Source organism: Microchirus variegatus (assembly GCF_963457635.1).
Source record: "Microchirus variegatus genome assembly, chromosome: 20".
Taxonomy (NCBI): Eukaryota; Metazoa; Chordata; class Actinopteri; order Pleuronectiformes; family Soleidae; genus Microchirus; species Microchirus variegatus.
In genome coordinates, this window is record NC_139821.1 from 10,770,920 (window position 1) to 10,789,463 (window position 18,544).

Sequence of the window (18,544 nt, forward strand, 5' to 3'; positions counted from 1 at the left end):
TCACCAACTGAAGCATGTGATAATAAAGTAGGTGTTGCTTATGTGTGTTAGCGAGTTGGAAGGGACATAATTGAACCAAAGCTTTATTAGTCATGTTGCTTTAGGACTAAATAAAATGAGTAAAAAAAAAAAATGTCCTGTGTCTCTTGGTACAAAAAAACATAAGTGTTGTTCTTTACTTTAAGACCATGATACACATGATGCACTGATACAGTATGCACTCGTGTGAGGTGCTGCAGTCCGACCTCAAAAGAACTGTCCTCAGTTCGGCTCCACAAAACAAATCTAACATGAGAGACGGGCTAGTTTTGTTTTGCCCTGTTTATGATTTCGTGCCTCTGACCTCCCATCTTGTGGTGTAATTTCGTTTCCAGGCCAGCTGGCAGCGGGGACATGTGAGATTGTGACGCTGGACAGGGACAGCAGCCAACCACGGCGGACCATCGCCAGGCAGACAGCCCGCTGCGCCTGTAAGAAGGGCCAGATCGCTGGAACTACAAGAGCCCGGCCTGCCTGTGTGGACGGTAAGGGGGTTGTCCTGGCTTAAATCTCGCATTTACTCTGATAATGAGAATGTTTTGTAATTTTTGAAGGCATGTTTGACATTTACAGTGAATCGTGTAAAATTCTACCAAATCTCAATGTTAAATCCAATCACAAGGCTCAGGGCAGTTAGGGTTTGGCCTTTTTTTTTTTTTTTTTAAAGTCTGGGATTAAGGTGGATAAACCTATGATGTGAGGCAAAGGGGGTCACGTAACTGTCTTTGACAATGACTTTTCAAGCCAAAAATACCACTGTGCCAATCTCAATATCTCAGCCCTCTATGTCACTATGTTTAGATTTTTATTTAAAAAACGCAGTTTAAAGATCTGCAAATTAATATTCCTTTCTTACAATTCTCCAGTACTTCAAATGGCAAACGATTAACTTTCATAAAATTGATCTTTAGAAAATAATCTTGTCTGCTACCGCTGCTGCTGCACACCGTAATTAAAATGCAATTCGAGAACATAGGTAGGAGGCAATTACAGAACCGTAGCTGTTAAGTAAATTCAGACTGCTTTTTTTTATTATTGTTACTATCATGTTACCGTATGTGTCATGTGTGCAGATTTAGATAGAGAGATTAAATTTATTTGTATAAAATGTAAATACTGAAAAGGTATAGGAATAAAGGACAATGCAGTAATCAAATATGGAAATACACTGAACAATAACAAATTGGTTGGTTCTATAAGAATTTGGGGTACATTTTAGGGTCAAAGTTTATTTTCGGGTCAAAGTTTGAGCGGCTATCGATATTCCTGCTAAAAAAGTAACAGCCTAGATGGTATGACTCTTCTTTTAATTGACATAGCAGCCCTGATTTGCTAATTGCATTGATTAAATTGCGATTCCACTTTTTAAAATGAACAACTCTACCTGTGTGGCGATAATTTAAAGTCATCAGATGGGGCCACTGTTCACCCAACCTGGAAATGATGATGTTCTCGAATGCCTTTGTTTTGATTTAGTTTTTAAGGATTTCTTTGTTACACGGAGCAAAGTAACCAGAAAATATTCACATTTAAGGAGCTGCAAAATCTGAAAAGTTGTTCAAATCGATTATCAACGTAGTTGACCATAATCTTTGAAGTCCTAGTGACTCTGAGATTCCCCTTCTTCTTTTTCTGAGGCTGCAGCCTCTCACGGTGCTGTCAACGTGTCTGCCTCACTTGACGTTGCCCCCAACCTGTGAAGGGAGTGGAGGCCAAATGCACAGGTCAAGGCAGAATCAACAGCTCTGTTTGTTCGAACGATGTTGAGGTCTTGTTTTACCTTTTTTCGTGAAGGCACAGATGTATCTGTGATTGAACGCTCAGCGCCCTGTGCGGCTGGTTTCGCCGGGCCGATCTTAGGAGGCAACGGATTTTTGCGCAACATGCGAGAAAGAAGGACAGAAGGTTATGCCGGTTTGTGTGACAGGTGGAGCCCGAACACGATTTAAGAGGTTTTGACCTTTTTCAACTGATTTATTTCCCTCCTTTTAACCAAACGGCTACACACTGAGATTTGTGTTCTTCCCTCTAAGTCCTTCAAAGGAGAATCGGGATCTCTTAGAAAGGATCAGTCAGTCTTCTGTCCCCACTCTTATGCCGGTGAATAAGTCGCATAGATATAGCATAAAACCACAGTACCCAGATTTTATCACGAGGTATTTGTCGCAGCGGGCGCTTTGTGGAGCACCGTAGCAGTTTGTTCCCGCTAGATACTCCTCATCTTTTTTTTTTTCTTTTTGAAGAGCTTCGGCTTATCAGCTGGCTTTTTAGAGACCCGTGCAGGTGGATAGCAGCTGTAGAGGTTCACACAAGTCCACTGGGAAACACAAATAAAAAAAACCCTGAAAATGATATTCATTCTCATATTGTTGATATGTCTTAGGGGACGCGATAATACAGCAAAATCAAAACTGTAAAACGCCCCGGTGCTGTCACAGCGGAGGCGAGGAAAAGGACTCTTCCTGTGCGGAGCCTATTTCATATACATAAGCAATTTAAAGCGCTTGACAAATCACATTAAGGTTATAAGTGTAAGGTGAATGGACAACATAAAAGCCATTACACTACATTTAAATTGGATTTTAAATCATGGATGGTGGTCCTATAGGGTGTTATGTAGATCCGCCGGCGAACAATGCTAATTAAAAATGTGTTTTATGACACTCTGAAGGCCAATGTTTGTTAGAATAACTTTTAGTCATCAAAGATATTGTGATTTCTTGCGACGCCATTTTTGAAAATTTGAGACAAATCAATGTTTTATTACGGAGAGTTACGGTAACTCTCCCGTACGACAGAGTATTAGCTATAAACCTGTGTCAGGATGAGAAACGTAAATTATCTATTTTAATTTTAATTAACTTAATTTTGTTTGGCACATCAGCTCTGCGTTATCTTGAGCATCAGGGCTTTTTAAAAAAGTGGGCAAGAAACTGAGTCTGTTTGGATGAAATAATCACACACACTTGGAGGAGCTATTTAATAATAAAACATTAGATAATGATTAAAAAAAAAAGAATCTCATAATATTACAACCTTATTCTCACAATGTTACTTTATTCTCGTAAAATTATGACTTTTTAATATTACAACTTTATTCTCATAATATTATGACTTTATTCTCGAAATATAAATTTTTTTATTTTTGTTTTCCTCTTCAGTTTGGTCCTAGTACTTAGTTGTACGTGTAATTTTTCTTGTTTTATAATAGCTTTTGCATAGCTGTCTTCAGATACTCTTTTTGTCCTACCCGTGTTGAGTTTGAAAGCATTTACATTAAATTAAAAAACGGGAACCACACACACTTGGATTTTACACCATGTAGGACAACGGGTGGGGGATGTTTTTGTTTTGCGAGTTTAATATATGCACATGCTACACTTGTATGTACAAAGAGGTGCATCTGTTTGTGCATACTAACTATGTCAGGGTGTAAATTTACAGTTTCCTTCCATATTGCTTCCATAACACACACACACACACACACCCTTTATTGCAGTTTATATTACAAAATCTCACAGCTTGATATTATTGCCATGCAAATCTGAGATGCGCGTCTTCACAAATGCAGTGTTATTTGTTTACTCTGCTGTTCATTTTGAGGACGTGCAGAGTGAGAGAGAGAGACAGAGTGAGAGAGGTAGATAGATGGAGAGAGAGAGCTGACATAAAAGACCCCAAATGCCACAAATGGGGTTTCAATCAATTTTAATCTACTTGAGTCCTTGAGGTCTGCTCTCTGTTGTAATATGCCTTTGCCTCGGCTGACACGATCTGTGTCCTTCATGCCTCAGTCTCTGTTCGCGTTGGTCCGTCCCGTGCATGCAGGATAATCCATAGCTCCATCAGCGGTCTCACCCAGCTTCCGGGGCAGTATGAGGTAATAAAAACAGAGTGCGCAGGGGGGGTTGTGTAGTCGATGTTGTGTCTCCGTGATGCGTTTGTTGCTTTGCGGAGACGACAAAATGGGAATGAATCCTGCGACACGTTAAAGTTTCTCTCTGTAGAAACACCTCTCTCTCTCTCTGACCTTTCCCTTTTTCCTCCCTGACTTATTTTTTCCTGTCTGTATCCACTCTTTGCCTCACTCTCTCTCACTCCCCGCTCTTTGTCTGTCTTTGATGGCTCTAACCATCTGAGGCCCATATCACAGCCTCGTATCGCATAAGTGCAACCTCTCCCATCTCGCTATTTCATGCTCTTCAGCCTTTTTACCGCTGTGCTTGATGACTTCTAAGGGAGCTGATATTGATTCTTATTAGAAGAGTGAGAGACTGAGAGATTAGAGGGAAGGAGAGAGACTTTCCCTCAGTTTGCCCGGCAGCTGCAGGAAAGAGGGACGGGGGCTGGACTGCAGAGATTTAGAGGAGCTCGTTGAGGATGACTGTGGCGGCGGCGCTGACAGCTCTGCGGGGTGTCGCTGTCTGAGGTAAACGTGTTTGTGTTTGGCCGCTTCTTTTTGCTCTTATGCTGATTCTGATGAAAGCCTCACAGGTGACCAGTTTGCGGAGGCTTTTAGCCTGCAGGTAATACTTTGATGGTGACAAAATCGCTGTGAGCAATTTCGTTTGCGAGAGAGAAGAAGTGTGACTCAAACACTGGCTACGCCTGAATAAAATACACATTTTGACATATTTATCAGCCATTACCTTGCATTTTATATACATAGACTATTTGAATGGCCAATATTATACTTATCTGTATGATGTTCATACTCACAATGTAATTATTTAACCAGGTATCGTGATTGTGATATGATTCATATTGGTACAAATACAAAAAATAATACAAAATTGGCATCTGTTAACAAACATCACATTTATTTTGAGGGTGCGTAAATTCCTGCAGCACTTCAGAAAGCAATTAATATGAATGGTTCATTTTACTTTCATCAAATTAGTGTTTTCTATTTAGACCTTGCACTTTGTCAAATGATCTCCAACATGACAACCATTCATACGATCACTTCCTATATGACCAACAAAGTAAAAGCACAAGATTGCGAGCTTTTAATCTGAAATGTCTGTATGTTGTGTTGCTGCATGGGTGTGCAAGAATAAGTCTACAATATATACACTTTTATCAGTAGCAGAAACACTGTATTACTCGCAATGTAAGGACAGCTTCATGTTAATAAAAACAATATATATACATTAAAATAAAAAAACTACAGAGCTTGAAATGCAAATCATACTCACATTAGGCCTACATTAAACCATGTGAATTAATTTCAAATATTAGGCTAAAAAATGGCACATTCTGCACACTGACCGAAACCAGCTTTTGACCCACCTGTTGCTCGGTTGCCAGGTTTGTACGGATGCCCACAAAAGCAGACAACCAAATGTTTTCTGTGTTTCCAAAACAAATTGTAACTTTAACATCTCAATATTTGAGAAAATTAATATCCCATAAGTCATAGTAATTGACTTGACTCACTGATCACGAGTTTCAAGTCCACGTCAAGTCGAGTCTTTTACCAACGTCAGTCGAGCAAGTCTCAAATTTGCGAATGAAGTCATACTCGAGTCGAGGCACGTGACTCGAGTCCCCCACCTCTGCTTTACAGTTAAATTTTTCTTTTCATAAAAGTCATAAAATGTGCCTCTAAACTATAAAACAAAAATAATGCTCCGTGCAAAAGCCCTTATAAAAATAATAAGGTGCTGTGAAAGTTGAGGGGAAAAAAACAAATCTGTTATATTATGTGCTGTTAAAAACACTATAGCTGAAAAATGCTAAACCTGAGGTGAACTGCAGGTAACAATTCTCAGTAGTTTCATTACCGCAAGCCCAACCTGTCACATTACCATATTTCATACATTTTTATTACAGAAATATCAGTTTCTGTCTCTTTTCATTCTCTTTTGTTTTTGCAAAGCAATCGCCTCATCTGTTCCTTTCGCTCGAAACCGCAAGACAAATATCTACAAAACTGTTTTTGCAAACCATAAAAATTCACTCTCATCTCCTCGGATGCACATTTCTGCGTATGGATATCATGGCACAGGAGGTTTTGAGTGAACGAGGCAGTGATGGAGGCAACAGTATGCATCATATTCAGACTCTGGGCTATTAAACAGCACCGGCGCTGCAGTCGTACTGCATCAGCCCTCTGGTTTGATTTGATCCATGGAGGAAAAAGATGGAGGGAGGTGGGGGGGGGGGGGGGCTATAGTCTGTTGGGCAAACATGTCATGTTGGCTCCAGCAGCCAGTTAGCACGTTAGCTGCTACCACAGAAGTGTCCAGAGGGAGCGGGACTGGAAGAGACGGTCCAGTGGTGAATCTGTAATGTGGCTCCTACCGTCTTTCAATTTTCCCTGCCCTTTTTTCTATCTTTCTGTTTCACACACACACACACACACACACACACACACAAAGACTGATGACCATGAGCTGTGGCCTTATCAAAGAGAGAGAGAGAGGAGGAGGAGGAGAAGGCGGGCAGATTGGGACAGCAGCCTGAGGTTGGGTGCTTCTCCTTGGGTGTGCTGGTTGTAGCCTCAAAAGTGGAGCAGAGACACAAATCAAATAGCGGCTTTTTATATATAGGCTACCGATTACACCCAGGATATTTTTCTGTTTGCATCCATCTTCTCTTATTTATATACCGCGCCCGTATTCCATTCCAGAAATCTCCACTTTCTATTTCAGTATCGTTGAAATATCCAGACTGGAATAATAGTTTTTTTTTTTTTTCCTGTCTTTGCGTACAATTTGCTGTGAAGTCGTTGTTCTGTTTTTGTTTTTCCCCCTCACATCACAGACAATTCTGAGAAAGTACATCTGAGTCCGATATAGTGGATTATTATTATTGTTATTTTTTTTGTTGTTGTTGCTGGCATCGTGTTTCTCTGAGCATACTGTCACCTGTGATTTCAGAAAATGCTTCTCGGCAAATAACAGCCATTACGATAACAGCATTGAGTCAAAAAAGAGGGAGAAAAAAAGGTAAAATATAACATCATTAAGGTTGTTATAGACAAAAGGGACTTATTTCTGCTCTGCAATGGAGCTCTTTCAAACCGGATCTTATTGTAAATGTGTTACTAAAAACCTCAAAAATGAGGATACAAACTATGTAAAAGTGCCAGGATCAAACCATTTGCTACACAAACATGTAAAGAAGTGATATTTTCACCATTTTGGTAAAAAAAAAATCCTTATCCATATACAGGAGAGAAACTGTTTTCAGTCTTTACTCTAAAGTCGTAACCAACGGCTGTTTTTCGAAAAATATCTGTGTGAAGAGGAGAAGTTCTGCATTTGCTTTGCATGCCCTTAAAAAAAAAAAAAAAAAAAAAAAACTTCTAAAAGAAATAAGTCTACTTTATATTCCCTTTGTAAATTACATCTGATATTAAAGTGCTACAATAAGATATAGTGAGGTACGATTCAGTATCTGAACTATCCAGACTGGAATAATAATAGATATTTCTGGCGCTGTTCAAAAGCTATAAAATATGCTGTGAGGTTTGTTTTCCCCCCTCACTTCAGAAACAATTTTGAACAAGTACAACTTTGTTGATGTAATGGATTTTTTTTTTTTGTTTAATCTCCCATTTTGGCTTTGTGTCTCTCTGAACATCACGTCGCCTGTGATTTCTCCCCCCCCCCCCCCCCAAAAAAAAGCTTTTGTCAAATAACAGCCAATGAAATAACTACCATTATAGAGTCAATAAAAAAAGTAGAAAATAACAGAAGAAGACTAGGAGACGTGATTCAAATAAAATATAGCAGCATTAAGGTTATAAGTTACTTATTTCTGCTCTGCATAGATGATGGAGCACTCTGAACCCAGAAGTCTCTTTTACATTCCCTTTGTAAATTAGGTCCAATATGAAAATGCTACAATAAGATATAGAAAGGTTTTGCCCAGTTTCAAAGCATGGATGAAAATTTAATTTTTACTTACTTTACTTTTGAAACACTAAGGACTTTGTGTTGCATAATTTAAATCCATGAATTTGTTTAATTTGTATGGCTATCAGCTACTTTTAAAAAGTTTGATATTGGCTACTGACTATTTGGCTATTTGAACAAATTAAAATGGTACCATAATGTGGAGTTTTTTATGGGTGCTTTAGGATCCTGGTTCCAAAATGAGTTGTAAATTTGACCTTGTAAAAGGTCTATGGACACAACATTATACACCAAAGTAATACAGTATATTATTTTATAGCCTCATGAATTTTTATTTTTAATTGATTGTATAAAATATTCTGTATCCTATATGTAATATGCCAAAACTTGAAAATGGACTGTACATTTGACCTTGTAAAAGGTCTATGGACACAGCTTTATACACACAAGTAATATATTATTTTATAGTATTTTATTTAAAGTTAATTTATTCAGGCTTTTATAACATATTCTGTATCATATATGTAATTTGCCAAAGCTTGAAAATGGACTGTAAATTTTACCTTGTAAAAGGTCTATGGACAGAACATTATACACAGAGGTAATACAGTATATTATTTTATAGCCTCATGTGAGTTTTTTACTTATTCAGGCTTTTGTATAATTTTCTCTATTGTATATGTAATTTGTCAAAGCTGAAAATGGACTGTACATTTGACCTTGTAAAGGGTCAATGGACACAGCTTTGTACACACAAGTAATATATTATTTATAGCCTCATGTGATTTTATTTAATTTTTAAAAAAAAAATGTATTCAGGCTTTTATAAAATATTCTGCATCCTATATGTTATTTGCCAAAGGACCGTAAATTTGACCTTGTAACATGTCTATGCACACAGCATTGTACACATACGTAATATTTTATTTTATCGCCTCATCTGAGTTTTTTTAATTTGATCTAGCTTTTATATAATATTCTGTATTGTATATATAATTTGCTAAAGCTTGAAAATGGACTGTACATTTGACCTTGTAGAAGGTCTATGCACACAGCATTATATAAGTAATATGTTATTTTATAGCCTTGTGTGAGTTTTCCTTATTTTTTATGTATTCAGGCTTTTGTGCTTTACAAGTTAACACTGGATTTGATTGGATATTAATTTTATTGGGGGGGAGTGGGGGACAGGAGTTATACAACTCCATTTGATTCAAAGTCACAATGTCGAGAGAGAGTTAGGAAAAGCAACTTTTTTCACTCTTGTCAGCTCCTCTCTCTCCTTCCCCGCACACCTCCTTAACATTATCGCGGCAGCTTGCTCCAACTGTCAAGTCATTGCTGTCAAAGGCTATGATAAAGTGTGAGAAGCAAAGTCCCAAATGAGAAGTGTCTCTATCTTTCTCATTCCCCCTTTTTTGTGTGTGTGTGTGTGTGTGTGTGTGGGGGGGGGCGGGTTATTGCATTGTGAATTTTGGGAAATAATAATACCAGGCACAACCTCCTGAGTGACTGGTATCAAAACAGTTTCTTTTGTGGCTTCACACACGCGCATGTGTTTTTGCTGTGTGACAGAAATACAATAGAAGGAATGCTTGTATTTTCCCTGCAGGGTGGGAAAATAAGCTGACGAGTGGCTCACATTAACATAAAAATAATGCAAAGTGTCATGCTCTGGCTTTCATTTGGTGGCAGCGTTACAGTAAGTTTTTCCATCCATTACCCTTGCATTATGTTGCTTCTTTTTTTTTCTTTTGCCTCCTCCCTGTTGGATTCCACAATAAGGAAACTCTATTGCAAACGGACACAGAGGTTCGCATTTAATTTGAAAGTCCCTTTTCACATAATACAACATTAACAATCACTATTAAAATGAAAGTTGTCTAATCTTTAAAAATTAGGTTCTTTAAATGGGTAATAATTAAGCTAAAGCATTTGATTTTTTTTTTTTTTTCTCCAAAAACACTGTGTGCCGCCTCTCCCTTTTCTCTAATGCAGCCAAAGATGAGTAAGTGGTCCACTTTCTGTGTGTGTGTGTGTGTGTGTGTGTGTCTGCATGTGCATGTGCAGTAATTCCATATGCATACATTGACTGTAAATATTTAATATCCCAGATGATATAGCTCATACAGATGCCATAATGCATTCAGGCAAGTCGTTCTGCTCCCTCTTAATGAAGCTGCATTATCCACATATCCCCTCTGCCCAGAACCCACTGCACACTACGTTCATAAATCTGCAGGCACGAGGTGATGAAGTGGACCCAGGTGTTCCAAGGTTCTGAGATGTTGATAACGTCAGAGGTTATTGATGCCCCATTGTTGTGCATCTTGCTCTCTGTGTTTTATCATAATTAATTCAGGTTGAATGAGAAAGAGGCCACTAAAGTTCTCTTGAGAAGTGCTCGATAAGCACATATGGATACAATGAAAAGCAGTGGCATAAACGTGTTGTGCGTTTTCACTTTGATGCAGAGTATCCGCAGATGGAGTTTATCCTAAAGGGAATTTTAAAATGTTTATTTTTGTTAAATTCTGAAGTTGGTGAAGCCCTTTAGCTGAACATCAGCGGCGCCCAAGTGTTCAGTGTTCACGAAGAGGGATGTTTGCTCGGGAGAATAACTAAATCCACCGCATCTGGCTTTCAAATAAGCCGCCAGACCCTTGTGTTGAAGTATAATCTCGCTCTATAAAGAGCTGGCACACCAATCACTTGGCTCGCCACAGTCGTCCGAAACATCTCACCCTTATAAATCTTCAAGAGCTCGTGCTGCACGTCCTTAGCTCAGCTGTCTCTCACTCTTGCCTTGTCTTTTAGACAGAGTCTCACATGGGGGGGATAGATATAAATGTGTGCTTTAACAGTGCACACAGCTGCACTGGACAACACATCAGTCTTTGAGTTTGAATATTGTCCTCTTGCGACAAGAAATGAGCGGCATTTGTTGTGTTTGAAATTCCCCCTACTGTCGCTGCCATGGATGCCGGTCCTTTTTCCCCCTCACCCTCCTCAGTTCACTAATCTTACTGTAAGAGAAAATGTCCTCCTGCTGTGAACGTTTGTCTAAAGGGGCTGTGTGTGTTTGCAAGGCCATGAACAATTAATTAATAATTACTGCCTCTAAGGAGCCCCTCAGGGCCCATGTTGGGATTTACAGCAGAAGGAGGATGTCACTTCAGCGTGGGTGTAGACTCCACTGCTGCTGCTGCTGCTGCTGCTGCTGCTGCTGAAATGGTGTTGTTGTCTGGGGTCTACGTACTGTTTGCTGCCTTGATTTTCTCATCAATAGACTTTCACAAGCCGTGACTCATTTCTACGGGATGTTGTGTAAGTTGCAGTGTTCACATTTTGTGTGTGTTTGCACAGCAATAGATGAATGATAAATCTAAAATAAACCTGAACAGCAGCAAAGCAAAAATGTCAAACAAATATTTGAATTACTGCTAGAAATAAGGATTTACATTGCCTATATATAAAGCACAATAAAAGTTACATTCATATGAAGAAAATGTAAACATAAACCTATTTTACTGTCTATAGCTATGCTGTAAGAAGTCGGGAATAACTGAATAACTTCCACAGTCAGATCTAAAAGTTTCTACTGTGTACGATATAATTTAGCCACTCCCAAATTTAATAGTTCCACGGCCCATTTTAAATTTGCAAACATCATTTACAGCGCTCCAAAACCTTTAATGACAATCCTTAATCCCACATCAATTACAAAAGATTAAAGTTCCAGTATGAATATGAGGGGTCAACTCCGGTGTCACCTTTTATGCACTATTTAAAATCCCACTTTTATTACTTCTGATCACTTCTTAAAAATGTATGGAGACTAATTTATGGTTAAAAAAAAATGACCTTACATTCACCAGGTGGCCGTGGCCCACACTTTAGGTATCACTGATATAGAGAAATCTGAGAAGGCATTTAAAGTGGATTTTTCAGGAGCCAGCAGAAGAAATTAAAGGTCTAAATCTGCTGCCTCAGATCTGTATGAAGCTCTTTCACAGCAGTGTCTTTATGTAGTGTGTTGTTGTTTTTCCCTTCGCACACTGTACAGTTTGAGTCACGCTTGTGTCATCTCCTCTGACAGTCGCAGCTTTAGAAATCAAATCATTACAAAGAAACTCATTAGTGCAATGTAGCAGTGATTTTGTGTTGTCACACACACGCACACACACACAGCACAAATATCATGGCACTGGTAACCTGATGTTAAAGATCAATTGATTCCATTTAACCTGGGAATAATACGTCTCTAAATCAGTCAATCGTCAATTCTAAATAAATAAAATAAATAGCAGCATTTACAGCTTTATGATGCACTCGTAAAGCTGTAAATGCTTTCATTCTCAAAAGTTTCAAAAGCCCCCCCACCTTCTGTAAGCAGCAGTTTTGTTTTGTCCATGAAATCACCTCAGGGACATGCATGAAAAACAACCGTTGAAGTAACCGTTAGTTGTTTGTTGCTGCTGTGATACCGCCGTGTTTGTCCAAATGTCAGTCTGCAACGAGCTTGATGGAAACATGTCAGCTCATGCTATATATATACTATATATATATATATATATGTATACATATATACATACGTATCTATATATATGTATAATTTCTTGCCGCAAAGATGGAGGAAAGCTGCTGAGGAAAAAGTATTCACTCACTCACTCACTCGCTCACAGACTGCCCCAATCCAGCGCACTCAAGCCCATCTGGCACTGGGAGAGAAAGCGCTTTCCCTTTTTAACCTCCATTACTCACAAGGTGCTGATTTCATATGATGGGTGTCAGAGCCCTGCAGTGTACATCTCTACTCCCCCAGCACCCACTTATCTTCCTTTCATCTCTTCCTTGTGATTACAGTTTCTTTCTTTTTTTTTGTTGAGCCTAAGGGAATCAGATAGTCCCCCCTCCCCCCCCCTATATTTTTAGCTGAGATGGATGGATGGATGGAAACATTATATTATTTTAATGTTCTCCCCCAATTGTTAGTTTGATGCAGCTAACAGCTAAAACTTATTTGAAAGTTATATTTATAAGTGTGATCTGCAATCATTGCATCAGCAGATGCAGATAAAATGTACATGTTATGTATCTAGTCCAGAGGGAATTTTTTTTGTGATAATATATATAGGAATGATGACATTACATAGAATTTCAAAACAAAAGAAATTATAATAAGAATAGTGACTTTATGACATGCACTGTTTTTGGAAATTTGACTTTCTCAAGAGATGTACTCTTCAGAAAGCAAACAAAACTTTTTTTCAAGCAAATGAAATATCGATGTAATCATTCAGAAATATAGAATTTCATTGTTTGAAAACAAAACTGCGCTTTGGAGCAGTATTTAACGTTAGTTCAAGTTAGATAATTACAATTATTTTGTCGGATGTCGTCATACGAAACTTGGGGGGAGTGAATTCCAGGCGGACAGCGACAGCGATTCCGGTCCATTGAGCTGTCGTTACAAAACTCAGTAGCCAATCAGCAGGCAGCTTCCTAAGGCCCGCCCATGGTTAGAATCACACAAATTCTATATTGTATTGACACAAATCTAATTCCATAAACAAGAAAATTCTGTAATTATCGATAAAATTGAATCACAATAGTTGTAGAATTGCAATCAATATGAGTAACAATACACATGGAAGAGCAATTAGCAAATGACAAAGGCTCAGTGTTTACTTTATGGTCAGTAAAAGACCCTAAAAAATGGAAGCAAGTTATATCTTTAATTTCTCATCCTTGCATGAGAATATACAGTTGTTAATAATTTATTATTTATCAAAAGAGTTGCAAAATGAATAGAAAATAATAGTAAAGACAATGACAAGATTAGAAATAATGATTTTTATTCCAAATAATCATTTTGCCCTTTCGTCAAAGAACCAGCAAAACTGTTTTCAGCTGTGCTAGCATGATTGCACAAGGGTTTTCAAAGGTTTTCTAATCATCCAATAGCCTTCTAACACGATTAGCAACCTACCTATGTACATATTCCGTTAAAAAACACATAGCTAAAATAGTTGTTTACCACATTAACAATGTATAGAGTGTATTTCTGATTCATTTAATGTTATAGTCATTGAAAAAAGTGCTTTTCCTTAAAAACTAAGGACATTTCTAAGTGACCCCAAACTTTTGACCGGTAGTGTATGTTCAGAGCTCGAGATGGTGGTGGGGATATTAAACAGAGGGAGTTAAAGGAGCAGGTGATCTGCTCTCGTCTTTAGTTCCACAGGGTCACAACAGAGTGAAAGCGATCGCACGTTGCCTTTTAACAAGCTCGTTTCCAGCTTGTGTTTGCACGTAAATAATGGACAAAAGTGTGCGTCATTTTTTTTTAATATATATATATATTTTTTTTAATGTGTATAGTTGTTTAAAAATGAGGGGACTGTGACAGTGTGGCCCGCACATGACTGGGATGTGGTGTCTGTCTGTGTGTGTGTGTGTGTGATGCTGCAGTGGGAAGTAATTTGGTGGTGACTGGATGTAAATATAATGCGGCTGTGATGATCCTCCTCATTAAAGCAGCGGAGGAACAGCTGCACGAGTACACAGGGCAACTAAAGAAGGGAGGCACTCTATTGTGACTGAAATGATAAAAAGCATAATTAGGTAGTCAATGTTGTGTTCCATCTCTCTCTCTCTCTCTTCCTCTCTCTTCCCCTCCCTAGCCCTCGCTCTGTCTTGCGCTGATAGGTGCAACTCCGTGTTTCCTCTCCATTTTCAGAAATGATGTTGTTCATTAATGCAATGCAATTTCAGGCCGCGCCGTCGCTCTTCTCCGCCGATGCGTTTTGTCTTTGGTAATTTACCTTTATTGGCTGGCTTAGCAATTTCGTCTGAACACGGGTTCATTTAATAATGTATGCGTCTGTGTTGTCGCGCACTGTTTCAAGCCCCACCTGTAATTGCCACGCAGCTGGCTCCGATGGATGTACCAACTGAATGTCTGTGTGAACAAAAAGAACAAGAAAAAAGACAAAATAGTCATTATAGTAATAATAAATCCAATGGTTCTGTGCTCTTTTAAAAACAAACAAACAAAAAAATCAGCTTTGTTGGTTGATCTATAGCTGTTTTAATGTTGAATTTTAATGTTTGTTTACCCTGCAGTGTGAAGTGTCTTTTTCGTTACCATCGAAATGAGTAGATGATTGCTTAATATGCTGTGAATGTATAGATAATGTTCTGTGGAGACTAAGTAGCTCACTTAGTGGTACTCTCATATGGAAAATAGCATTTGCATTTATGAAAGAGGGGAGGGAGTGGGGGGAAAAAAACTGTGCATTCATCTGAGCTCCCGTTTGTGTTTGTTCGTGAGGCATTTGTCTGCAACTCACAATTATCTTCATAACCGATTCATCTGTGTATGATTATTTACTGAAGCATCTTGATCGGTGCAATTTTGTTGTTGTACGGAGCAAAAATCTTGAAATATTCACCTTTGAGATGCTGAAAATGCAGAAAACTCATCAAACGGATGATCAAAATAGTTGATTAATTTAGTAATTGATTTAAAATCTCAATACCAATACCACTCTGTGTCCAATACAGTCTTTCTACAAACGTACACTAATCTGTTTTGCTGTTCTTTCCTCTTATATTTTAAAATATGTCCATAATTATCAACATGAACACTGTATTACTGTGGCAGATGTTTATTTCCCACTCACATTCTGGTCACGTGACATAAATGACGCACATTCCTCTCTTACAGTCTGTGCTTAGTGAAGCGTTGGGTCATATTAAGTTGTGTTTTTTGGATATCCGATCCAGATATGACACTAAAAGTGTTTACTCATCCCAAGTAGTGAAGTGAAAGATGCTAAATTAGCATAGAATACAAGGATTGGACACAAAGATCAGAGGGAATTATAAAATATCTCTTAAATAGGCTCAAATAGGCTTAAATAAATACTTTTACATCTATATTTTCCCCCGATTCAACACCTCCCATGTCCTTATTGTGCCGTGTTTGCATGTGCATTTATGAGTGCGTGCGTGTGTTCTGTGTGTCCTGAAATACAACGGCAGTCGCCCTCCGCTCTCATCTAATTGTTCTGCAAAGCCCCGTGAGGAAGATTGTGGTCACAGTTGTTTTTGTCCTTGGGTTTGGAGCACCACTGGCTCACCTTGCCGGTAATAAAAAAAAAACAAAAAAAAAACAGAGCCGTGCCTTCTGTTAAGTGCTCGCTGACATTAAAAAAAAAAAAAGAAAAAACGAGAAGTGTGTTTGTAAATGTTAGAGTGTCCCTTAGAAGGAGGACAGACATCATTATCCTCACCCTTCAGTCCACGGGAACCTTTTAATCTCCCTGTGAACAAAATGACAAGAATTAAGTAAAATTGAACCCCCCTCTTTCTTCCCCCCCCTGCGGCCACCACATGGGGGCAATTTTTATAAGAGCCAGTTAGGGGGATCACATGATCAAAATATTATTAGTGTGGCTGCGACAGGCATGTGAAGCCAAGATGAATCTAGGATAAAAATAAAGGCAAATTAATACAAATAGTGTCTCCTTCACCGAGAGGGGGAATAAATCATATGTGGACTAATGTGGTGTGTTCCCTCTCCTTCTCTCACCATCACACAAGCACCCACCCCTTCTCTCCCTCTCTCTCATTGCTTTTCATTCCGCGACTCACTTCATCTGATTAAGTTACCTACGGTGTCCTTCTGTGTTCATAATCCGCTCTGAGAGGTGAGGTTGAAACTGGTGGCATTTGCTCTCTGCATGTGTCAGAATGTCACTGGGGGAGGGGAGAAATGCAGCTAACATTCTTTTTTTTTTTTTATATGAAATGAGGGTTCGTTTTCTGTGTGGACATACCTCAGTGTTTGCTTCTGTGGTGTGTTGGTAACAAAGCAAGAAGCACACAGATAAAAGCTCTCTTATTACCGGAGGCTGCAGCACCGCTCTGAAGCTACAGTAAAATATATGGCCCTATAATAATCGGTACATGGTGCCATAGTGCTTTTAAATATAATGAAAACAACAGAGGCAGAGCCATCTTGAACTGACCACATTGTGTTCCTTTTGAGGTTGAGGGGGATAAATCAATTGGAGTTCTCCCCTTAATTACTGTTCCCTGTCTCGGTAGAAGAGTATTTACTAAGCAACTTTGCTCCGCAGGTTAACATGCTGGCATATGGAAGCTGGCTTGACAGTCCCTCCTTTTTGGCATGACTAATCCAATCCACATGATTCCCCGTGTCCATCTGTGTGTGTGTGTTAATTCCATTAATTCCATTTTGGTGTTGGTGTGGATTAAAAAAAAAAACACATCTTCTGACACCTCTTTGAATGCACAAACATGGAGCTAAGCCCAGCACAGACTACAGAGTAGGCCACTGACAGGTAGTTGAAGGACCTGAAACAGTCATTGTGACATTTTTATATATTAATGATTCATGTAAGGCATAATTGATAAATGTGGGTCATGGCAATCTGTTGAATTATTTACTTTAGCTTTACTTTTTTTTTTTTTCTACTGTAGCCTTGTATAAAAGCATTTAGGATACTGTGCATATGAAAAAAACTCATGATAAAAAGGGCAGTTTATAATTTAAAAAATGGTTAAAATATGTGCTGAAAAATATATATAATATGTACAATTTCAATTTCACTCTAATGAGTTTGAGAGTCCATGATTTTGGAAAAAATCAATTCATTGGCCGTGTAAGTCTGACTCTGCCTCCGTAGGTGGCACTGATTCTCTCTTGAATCAGTTTCCTGTTGACTTTTACGTCACTGAAAAATAAACAAAGCAAGCACATAAGCAAATGGTGAGATGGATCGTGCCGTAGTTCTGTATGTTGAATATCTGCTGTACTGCAGTTTACATACAAGTTTGACTCCAGTCCGACTAAGCTATACATGAAGGAGTAATCAGACTATGAATCGCATTATCCAGGTATGTTAGTCAGACTAAGACTAGGACTTTAGTTGGAAAAGAAACTTAAGTTAAAAAGCATTTGTGGATAATGGTTTTTGCTCGATTTTAGTCAAGCTAGTCTTTTAACACTTGTTTTTACATGCACGTAAATGCACTGAACGTACGAGACATTTAACATTCTGTCCAATAAGAGTGCTTGTTTCTGCCTGTTTTATTAGAGGAATCATTATTAAAGAACTACTCACACCACAGACTGTATATAAAAGGGTAGATATTCTCCCATTTGTAAATCAAACTCCTGCTCGGAAGCCTTGACATTTGCAGTTTGATTGGCGCCTACATTATCCCTCTTCGGTCAGTTCACTTCCTTTCACATTAGCCTCACTCCTTTTATAAACCATGAGTTTTCATGAAGTGTCGTTCATGAGTGTCGGTGACACTGCTGAGTCAAATTGGCAGGGAGATTTTCTAAGACATATTTTTAAATCAATATATATACATATATATATATATTTGGCAACAGCATATAGATGATCATATCTCATTAGTCAGGATGTTAGTATAATGTTGCAGACAAACCATATGTCTCATGAAGAGAAGGTGACAGTGATTGATACTCCATAACTCTAACTGCCACTCGGGCTGGTTGGCAAATACGATCAAATTTGAATGATTTGGAAGAGTATTTATTGTATCCAGGGTTACTGGTCGTGGGGGAAAGTTTTCTT

General features: G+C 38.5%; 1 protein-coding gene across 1 annotated transcript in view; it reads left to right on the forward strand.

Annotated features, from left to right (window-relative positions):
- The window catches only part of tafa5a (TAFA chemokine like family member 5a), a gene marked incomplete at both ends in the record, with an annotated part of 99,347 nt that overhangs the window by 52,719 nt on the left and 28,084 nt on the right, over positions 1 to 18,544 (forward strand). Inside the window, one exon of the mRNA XM_083906799.1 lies at positions 375 to 524. Within this exon, the coding sequence (XP_083762925.1) occupies positions 375 to 524 (150 nt within the window). The remainder of the gene's footprint in view (positions 1 to 374; positions 525 to 18,544) is intronic.